This window comes from Ochotona princeps, chromosome 19 (assembly GCF_030435755.1).
Source record: "Ochotona princeps isolate mOchPri1 chromosome 19, mOchPri1.hap1, whole genome shotgun sequence".
Classification (NCBI taxonomy): domain Eukaryota; kingdom Metazoa; phylum Chordata; class Mammalia; order Lagomorpha; family Ochotonidae; genus Ochotona; species Ochotona princeps.
The window spans coordinates 26,236,626-26,246,066 of record NC_080850.1 but is presented as its reverse complement, the minus strand read 5'-3'; the positions used below and the strand labels follow the sequence as shown (position 1 = coordinate 26,246,066).

General features: G+C 54.7%; 1 protein-coding gene across 1 annotated transcript; it reads left to right on the top strand.

Moving 5' to 3' along the window:
* Positions 1–6,106: 6,106 nt before the first annotated feature.
* Positions 6,107–8,224, top strand: POU4F3 (POU class 4 homeobox 3). The gene is made up of 2 exons (XM_004586525.2): positions 6,107–6,315; positions 6,633–8,224. The coding sequence occupies exons 1-2, from the start codon at positions 6,196–6,198 to the stop codon at positions 7,530–7,532; spliced, it is 1,020 nt and encodes a 339-aa protein (XP_004586582.1). The 5' UTR covers positions 6,107–6,195; the 3' UTR covers positions 7,533–8,224.
* The last annotated feature ends 1,217 nt before the right edge of the window (positions 8,225–9,441 follow it).

The following is a 9,441-nucleotide window of genomic DNA, read 5'->3' as shown; positions in this document are numbered from 1 at the left end:
GCTTCCAGAGCCGCCCCCCCACTGAACCTCCAGCCCCTGATTTCCGTTCTTGGAGCTCTTTATCCCAGATCCCCACTGAAAAGCCTGACAATCTACAGTAGGACCATAAGTGGAGCTACATCTCTCTGGTCCTCCTAGGGATGGAAAATGTATAGAGGCTGAGTTCATGGCTTTGTTTCTTTTGGCTGTGCTCAGGGTTTAAAGGGAGACGCTCACAAGTGCCCTGTCCAGGGGCCTGTTGGAGGTTCATTGGCCACAATGCAGATGTCACCATCTCTTGTTGACGCTTCACATGTAGACTGGCTGTGTAGGAAGATGACCTGATTGTCGGAACTTGAAGGTACCTGTAAACCAGAGAGGAGGAAGGCAAAGCTGGAAACTCTTGGCCAGAAAGAGGGCGAGGTGAGCGTGGAGTTTGGACGGCCCAGAGCTGGCCATGCTGCTGCCCACACAGATGCTCTTCCCTAGGACAGAGCTCAGAGAGGCAACCACAGCAGGACCTCAAGGTGGGGCAGAGAGTCTGGGAAAGTTCAGCCCTGAAAGAGTGTCCTGGACAAGGGCCCAGCGGAGTCCAACCCCTGACCCTTCCTCTGCATGGAGCAGTGGCCTAACTATGGGAATTGTGATGATTTCTTTTCGCCAGATTTACAGAGAGAAGGAGAGACAGAGACAAAGATCTTCCGTCTGCTGGTTCACTTCCTGGTTCTAATCCCAGTGGCCCCACTTCCCATCCAGCTTCCTGCCTGTGGCCTGGGACAGCAGTCGAGGGCGGCCCAAAGGCTTGAGACCTGCACCCACATGGGAGACCCCAAAGAGGCTCTGGGCTCCTGGCTTCAGATCAGCTCAGCTCCTGCTGTTGCTGCCGCTTGAAGATCTTCCTCTCTGTCTTTCCTCTCTGTATATCTGACTTTCCAATAAAAATAAATAAATCTTTAAAAAATTAACTGATAAAATTATACATATTTTATGAGGTATCATGGGATGTTTCGGTTGTCTTTCCCCCTCACCCCCAGCTAGATTTTTGTTTTCTGTCATATGCAGTAATGGCTGCTCAGTGAAAGAATGGGACTGAGTGGGTTCTCGGGGATCCTTCAACTGGGTCTTCTCCTTTCCGGGTGCGGAGACTGAGGCCGGGAGGTGGCCACGACCTGCCGGAGCCCAGCGCGTCCACCAGGGGGCCCTGGGCGAGGTGTCGGGAGGGGAGGGGTGTGCGCGGCGCGTGCGGATCCCTGGCCTCCGGGCTCCGCAATCCCTCTGGGCGTCTCGGGTCGTCAGAGGCCGCGCAGACAATGCAAGGCAGCAGGCGACGGCCGAGGCCAGCAGCAGGTGCGCAGGCGGCGGGTACATGTGAGAAGTTTGTGAAAGAAGATGAGAGAAAGGGAGAGGAAGGCGAACGAGGCGGGCGGCTGCGAACACCTGGCCCGGCCGCGCCGCCAGCTGCCTCTCTGCGATGGCATCTTGAGTTCGGGCTGTGCTATCGGGGACATCTCCCGTTGCACACTCCACCCCTCCCTGTCCCAGCCGCAGCTCTCCAAGGTGGCTGCTGGCTTCTGCTTGCTCCACCGGAATTGGGTTTGGAGGCTGGCCAGTCTCTGAGTTTCTGGAAGTCAGGAGAGAACTAGCCCTGTTCCCTATACTCTCTGCTCTGAGCTCAAGACCTCGGACCACTTCTTAGTACGGACGGGACGTTTTACAGCTTCTGAGACGTCTTTGCGGATGAGCCTTCTCTGCACCTGTGTGTCTTTAGGAAACTGTGGTCCCGGCTCTAGGGAGAAGCGCACAGAATTTGTGTGGAATGAACATATGTGTGCATAGCATCTTCCCCAGAGCTCTGGGGCCAGGGGGAGGGGAGAGGAAGAATGCAGGCATTGGCAGTGTCCAAGCCTAGAGACGTGGAATCCCCACATCAAGCATATGAGGTTGGTATTACCTCCATTTTGCAGAGGAGTAAACTGAGGCATAGATATATTAAGCAAATCAGACAGTGGTGTGGTGGGGAGTAAAACCCAGGTTGGGGCCGTGTCTGTGGGGTGACTAGTAAAGCTGCACCTTTTGGCATTGGCATCCCATAGGGACCCTGGTTCAAAGCCCCGGCTGCTCCACTTCATAGCCAGCTCCCAGCTAATGCAGTGACAAAGCACTGGGATGCAGCCCAAGTCCTGGCCCCTGCACCCCTGTGGAAGACCCAAAGCAAGCGCCTGGTTTTGGATTGGCTTATCTTGGCTGTTGTAGCCATTTGGGGAGTTTAACCAGGGGCTGGAAGATCTCTGTATGTGTGTGTGTGTGTGTGTGTAATTCCATCTTTCCAAAAAGTAAACACATGTTTTTTTAAATGTTACATCATGAAGGCAGGACTCTAAAACAACAACAGCAGCAATAATAATAATTAATAATGGGTTAGGTGCCTAGACTATTAAAATTTGTTATTTGTGTAATGGGACAGATTTCATGTATGTTGTTTGTGTAGTTTCAAGAACACAGGATACTTCCCTCTAGGATTTTTCAAGTTGACATCATGGACATCTATTTAAAAGCACATTCATCCTTGGGGTCAATGTCCATTGGGTGTGGGTCTGTTTTAAGTGGCTGCAAATGGCTCCCAGGGAAGTGGAGAACTCTTGACCCCCAGGGCAATGGCCTTGACCCCCCCTCTCCCTTTTCAGCTCTGCAAGCCTAGAACTTCCCCAGGGACACAGTCTTTGTGTCTAGACTGAGTTATGTGGAGCACGTCTATGTCCCTCCAGGGTTTTGAGCTCCCGAAACAATGTCCTCTGTTCCCCCAAGACCTAGTTGTCAGGAGGTATTCTGAAGTGCTTATGGAATGAAGAAGATGGCATTCTCTCCTTCTGTGTCACTTCCAGAAATGCCCAGATGCCCCTTGCTTGGACCGTAAGAAAGACATCAGGCTGTAAATGCTCTGTGTGTGTATCGTTAGGTCAATGCCAGGAAGGCATGTGCTGCCTGGGTCTCTTTTATCCACCTAATTGTGGTGACTAAGTTATCAGACTTGCCCCTGATAGAACTTGAGTTTGAACTCCATGGAGGATGTTACCAGCTGTCCTTCCAATTGCTTCCTGCACCATCTTCTGCCTCCTGTCTTCCCCAGCCTGCCAGGGCTGCTCCTTCACAGTGGTGTCATCTTTCCACAGGCTGCAAAGAGTTGTTAGACCTCCTGGAAGGCTGGGACAGAAGGGTTTTTTTGATTTGTGATCCTCGTGCCTGGGGATGCTGGCGTTAGAACCGGTGAGCCTCTCAGTAAATCGAATTCAACAGTACATCATAAAATAAATAAATAAATAAAAATAAAGGAAACCAACATATTAAAAAAAAAAAAAGAACTGGTGAGACTGATGTCAGCTTTAGAGGCCTGAAGAGCCAATTGGTCTTGCTCTGTCTCTGACCCCTGCCTGACCCCAACCCTAGCCAATATCCAGCACTGCTCTCCAGGACCCCAAGAGGACAGAACAGGGAAAGAGGATGGATGTGATTGGGTTTTTCCTGTACAGTTTCTGAGAGTTCAACTTCACAGACAGCCAGGATATTATGAATAGACATGGGTCTTAGAGCAAGCACAGATTCAGCATTCCAACTTCCATTCCTTTCCTTTTGGGCCCCCAGTTCCCATCAGGACACAAGACTGGTTGTTCTAATTGCTAGTGCAAGGTGAAATAATACCACTCCTGGTTTCTGAAGGGTTAAAGGTCCCGGGACAGGAGCTCTTGACTTCTCATTCAAATGAACCACAATGGGTTCCTTCTGGCCTTCTGGTAGCAGTGGAGGTACTTGGCATTATCAGCATTATTGGCCCTCCCTCTCCTGGACCAAGGCCCAGCCAGCATCACCCACCTGGAGCCAGCGTCAGGTCAGAGCCCAGCCCCACCTGGTGGAGGCCAACAGCTCCGAGTCTGTTGTGCATTCGAAGGAGCCCACCCTCCCGGCTCTGTGTTCTGTGTTCTTTGCTGCATGGCTAACTTCACAACCCGGATTGGTGAGTGCTGAGGGCATAGACAGGGTGCAGAAGGGATGCAGAGCGAAGAATCAGCAACTTCAGCAAGCCGCTTTCTGGGAGATGACTCAGGCCTCACCTAACACCAAGTGCTTTGTCTCATGGGTGAGAGGAACCACTCCGCCATGCTTTCTGGGTGCCAGGCACTGTGCCAAGTGCTGACATCGGTGCAGGAAACCCCCCCCCCCCATTTTACAGATGAGAGTGCAGCAGTGACCACACATGGGGAACCTCTCCTGGGCCCTCAGTGGACAAGAGGCTGAGGCGTCTTTGGGATCTGAGGGCCCGAGGCCGCTCCAGGATGTAGGCTGGGAGGGAGTTTTGGGGTTCAATGCTTTCTGACACCAGCCCCTTAAAAGTCTTCTCCAGAACCCCCCTGGAGGCAGACAGTAGCCCAATTTCCCTTTTAAAAGCCAAGGAAATTCTGGCTCAAAGAGGTTGAACTAGCCTGAGCCCTTTTCTCCAGTCGCTAGCCTTACCAGGAACTAGAGGAAGAGGCAGGTGCAGAGGCCCCGGGGAGGAAGGCGGCGGGGTGGGGGTGGGTTCCCTCTTAGGCCAAAGGGTGGTCCTCTGATTCACCCCCAGCGTGTTAAAATTCCGGAAAATTGGGCTCATTCCACACCCTCCCCCACCCCAGCTGGACTAAGACCTTAAGATGGCTCCGGGGTAGAGCCTGAGGATGTGACGCGGTGGTGGGGGAGTGGGGTGGTGGGGGACACAGCGGGGCTAGTGGGCGGTTCTCTTCCAGAGCGCGTGGTGGCCGCGGTCCCAGGATTCCCTATCTATTATTCACGATGTTTACTAGCGCGGGGGGGGGGGGGGAGGGGGGAAGGAGAGGGAAAGAGAGGACAGGGGAGTGGGGCGGTGCTAATCCAGGTGTCCTCAAGCCCCTGAAGGTTGGGAGGCTCAGTGTGGAACATCTACGCTGTCGGGGCCGCTTGTAAACATGGGTTGGGTGAATAACTGGAGAAGCCAGCGAGCAGTTATGCTTTAAGCCGCTGTGTGACCCAGGGGAGCTAATCAGGTAACTCCTTGGCCCCTTGTCCTTGTCATCTGTACAATGGGGTAACAGGATCTACCTCCTAGAGTTGGTGTGAGGTCCCCAAGATGACTTTGTCCTAATGTGTAGAACCTCAACAATGATGACTGTCGTTATGGAAGGGGTTTGTAAGGCGGTAGAGACCCAGCAGAAGCTCACTGTGTGATCCCTCCCCCAAGGGCCTGCGGGTCCAGATCTGTCCTCATTCTGAAAACCACCAGGTAGACGGCCTCAGAGGGGTGGAGAACCTGAGCGAGGCCCGTGTTGTGTTTCTCAAGTGAAAGCAACTAAAACAAGAGTGGGGAGGAAACCACCGGCTTAGAGGCCCCGTGCGGGCAGCTGCGGACCCTGCCTCCACCCAGGAGGTTAGGAGGAGTCACCCAGGACCCGTTCGGGCAGCCGTTGACCCTTCGTGGGGTCAGGTTGGGCACTGGCAGGTGCCTTTTCGCTGCACCTCAGGGGCTGGGCTCTGGTGCGCCCTGGAAATGGGCAGTTTGACGGCAGCCGGGCCGACAGGGGAGTGAGTGAGTGAGAGAGTGTGTGTGGTGTGTGTGGTTGGTGTGGTGTGGTGTGTGTGTGTGTGTGTGTGTGTCGGGACGGGTGGGGGTAGAGGGAGACGGAGAGGGGGAGGGTTAGCTTTCTACTTGCACGCAGCCCCAGGCTTCGGGAGTTGGGAAAGGACGCAGGGATTAGGGACTTTGAGGGTGTTGGTGGTAGTGATCTGGAGTAAGGGGCAGTTAGGTACCGGGGAAAGAGTCCAAGAAGAAAAAAGAAAGAATCCGGAAGCTCTGGCGGCCTGGAGCCAGGCGGGGCGGGGCGGGCGGCGAGAGGCTAGGCCGGGCCGGGGTATAAATGGTGTGGAGGGGTGGCCACGGCGGGCGCAGGGAGACGCGCCACGAGCTGCTGTCTCGCCTGGCCTCCGGGGCCGCCCCTGCGAGTCCCGGGTGCTTGAGCACGCCTGCGCGCGCCCTGGTCCTTCCTGGCAAGCTGCTTGTAAGATGAGTGAAGAAGCAGGTGGGGGAGAGGGGAGGCAGCGAGCGAGAGGGCGAGGGGAGCGCGGGCGCTGAGCGGCGCTCACTTGGAGCTCGGCAAGCGAGCGAGACGAGCCTGATTCCATGTCCCCCGCTGCCTCCCTGCCAGGCGCGCGAAGATGATGGCCATGAACGCCAAGCAGCCTTTCGGCATGCACCCAGTGCTGCAAGAACCCAAATTCTCCAGCCTGCACTCCGGCTCTGAGGCCATGCGCCGAGTCTGTCTCCCAGCCCCGCAGGTACGTAGTGGAGCATAATTACCGCTCTAAGGCACATTTTTTGACAGGCACTGGCTTCATGTTTTTTTCATGTCGCCCAGAACAATCGCCGCTGTCTGAACCCCTCTCCTTGTCTCCCCCGCGCTCTCTCCCTGCGCGCGCGCGCTCTCTCATTCATGTCTCTGATCCACACGTCTGTTCCAACAGAGCTGCTGCCTCCGTATTAATTTTTATGACCTGGGCTTTGAGGAGAGGCATCTCGGTTGCTTGAAAATGTGTTTTAATCCTGAGTTGACAGTATTCCCCACTGACCGTGCTGTGCGCCTTCTCGCTTGCAGCTGCAGGGTAATATATTTGGAAGCTTTGATGAGAGTCTGCTGGCACGCGCCGAGGCTCTGGCGGCGGTGGATATCGTCTCCCACGGCAAAAACCATCCGTTCAAGCCCGACGCCACTTACCATACCATGAGCAGTGTGCCCTGCACGTCCACTTCGTCCACCGTGCCCATCTCCCACCCGGCGGCGGCGCTCACTTCGCACCCGCACCACGCCGTGCACCAGGGCCTCGAAGGAGACCTCCTGGAGCACATCTCGCCCACTCTGAGTGTGAGCGGCCTAGGCGCGCCGGAGCACTCGGTGATGCCCGCACAGATCCACCCACACCACCTGGGCGCCATGGGCCACCTGCACCAAGCCATGGGCATGAGCCACCCTCACGCCGTGGCGCCGCACAACGCCATGCCCGCGTGCCTCAGCGACGTGGAGTCAGACCCGCGCGAGCTGGAGGCCTTTGCCGAGCGCTTCAAGCAGCGGCGTATCAAGCTGGGGGTGACCCAGGCGGACGTGGGCGCTGCTCTGGCCAATCTCAAGATCCCCGGCGTGGGTTCGCTCAGCCAGAGCACCATCTGCAGGTTCGAATCTCTCACCCTCTCGCACAACAACATGATCGCGCTCAAGCCGGTGCTGCAGGCCTGGCTGGAGGAGGCCGAGGCCGCCTACCGAGAGAAGAACAGCAAGCCCGAGCTCTTCAACGGCAGCGAGCGGAAGCGCAAACGCACGTCCATCGCCGCGCCCGAGAAGCGCTCGCTCGAGGCTTATTTCGCCATCCAGCCGCGGCCCTCCTCCGAAAAGATCGCGGCCATCGCCGAGAAACTGGACCTTAAAAAGAACGTGGTGAGGGTCTGGTTCTGCAACCAGAGACAGAAACAGAAACGAATGAAGTACTCGGCTGTCCACTGACTGCGGCGGGGCGCAGCGGCGGGGGCCAGCAGAGCCTGGCGCGCCCTTGCCCGCCCCCTCCTTGGGGGAGAAGCTTGCCGGGAACTCCGAGGCATTCCCTGGCAGGTCAGGTTTCTCCCCCACTTCGAAGCCACAGACTTTCCCCTTTATTCCGCCTGGTCGTCTCTCGGCCTTCTCTTTCTTTTTCCTTTCCATTCCCATAAAAAAAAAAAAAAAGTTTTGTTGTCGCTTGGGAAAAAATTCAAGGGCGGCAGACGTGGAGGGACGTGTGCTATCCGCGGTGCTGAAACTTGCCCGGCGCGACCGCGGGGCTGGAGGCCCCAAGCAGAAGACAGTGGATTGGCCACACTGCAGGAAACCAGGGTCAAAGCGCCAGTTTGCTGAGCACGGTCAGGCAAAGGGTGAAAGGCTGGGACGTGAGGGACAGATGAATAATGATATATAGCCTAGGGAATCTAAGTGAGACACGAACGTGTACTGGAGAGCCATTAGATTCTATAAAACATGCGTTATGTTTCTGAACGATAGCTTTGTACTTCCGTCCCGCCTGAGTTTTATCCATCTCCTCCTTCTTATTATTACTGGTTTCCCGAAAGTTCTCACAAAGTAGAGTGTATGTAGTTCAGGAACATTGTGGCTGGAGTGTTGAGCCCCAAGCTGTCCTCTGTGGTAGAGAGGGCACTGGTGAAGGTGGGGCCCCATCCAGCGACTGAACACGCTGGGTTTCTTGGCCCTTTGCAAGCAGACATCAGCACCAGCATCGGCTCCGACCTGCATGATCTGCTAGCATTTGCGAGGTAACACTGCCCACGGGGGAGCAAGGGCTGGTGGTGCCCTGGACCCACCTCGCTGTGCTTGTGGGACCACGAGCTCTGCGCGCTGCCGAGGCCACCTGCTCCAAAGTCATTGTCACTCCTCCTCCCCCCCATCACCCCCAATTACATGCAACCCTTTCTGCACATCTAACCTTGCGCTTTTATGATTGTTGCTGCTAGCGTCGTTAATTATTTTATTTATTTAACTTAGCTGCTTTGCATCCCCTTTATGGGAGATTCACCTATGATTTGCCTGGGGAAGAGGGGTGGGAATGGGGGCTTGTACCCTCTTACCCTGTCCCTCCGCTCCCAGGATATGTTATTTTTTGGGTTGTTGTTGCCTCATGTAGTTTGTGTGTGGATGTGTGATTTTTGGTTTCCTCCTACAAATAGATATGAATAAAATATGAAGTTTTCTCTCCTTATCCCCAGACTTAACTTCTAAAATAAATACTTTATTTTTCAACCTGAATTGCTGTGGTCTTCTTTCTCAGAGACTAAGGGGTACTAGTTCTGAAAAGGATCTAAAAATGAGAACCCGAAAGGGCTGGGTCGGCACTTCTGGTCCACCAGCACCCAAGCCACCTGCTTGCTGTCCCTTCTTCTCTGCCCGGCTCTTCTGCAGACCTCAAGGCGCTTCCCTCCAGCTTCACCATCGACGGATCCGCCAGATGTATGTGTGCAACTTGGCCCAAAAAGGTGCAAACTTTGAAGTTGGCCTTGGGGGTTGGAGCGCCATTGCCTACACCATTACAAGGTTTCAACTTCCCTAAGCTTTTTTTTCCTGACTGGTCTGGGGATGCAGGTGCTAAAGGTTGTTGTCAGAAGTAGGGAAGCTTGTTTATTTCAGGCATCTGGTTATCTTGGCAAGAAACTATTTTACAACATTTCAACGGCTATGGAGGAAGTGAAGCGGCAGAAGAAAAAAAGGGAACGAAACTTTGGCTGGGGCAGCGAGTCGGGCCCTTTAGGATCTGCAGAAATTTATTTGGAATTGTCATCCAAGAGGTTACGCATTCTAACTCCTCTCATCTACCTAAATCTGCCAGAAAGCACCTAGCATAGCTCCCTGCACACAGTAGGCACCCAACAGG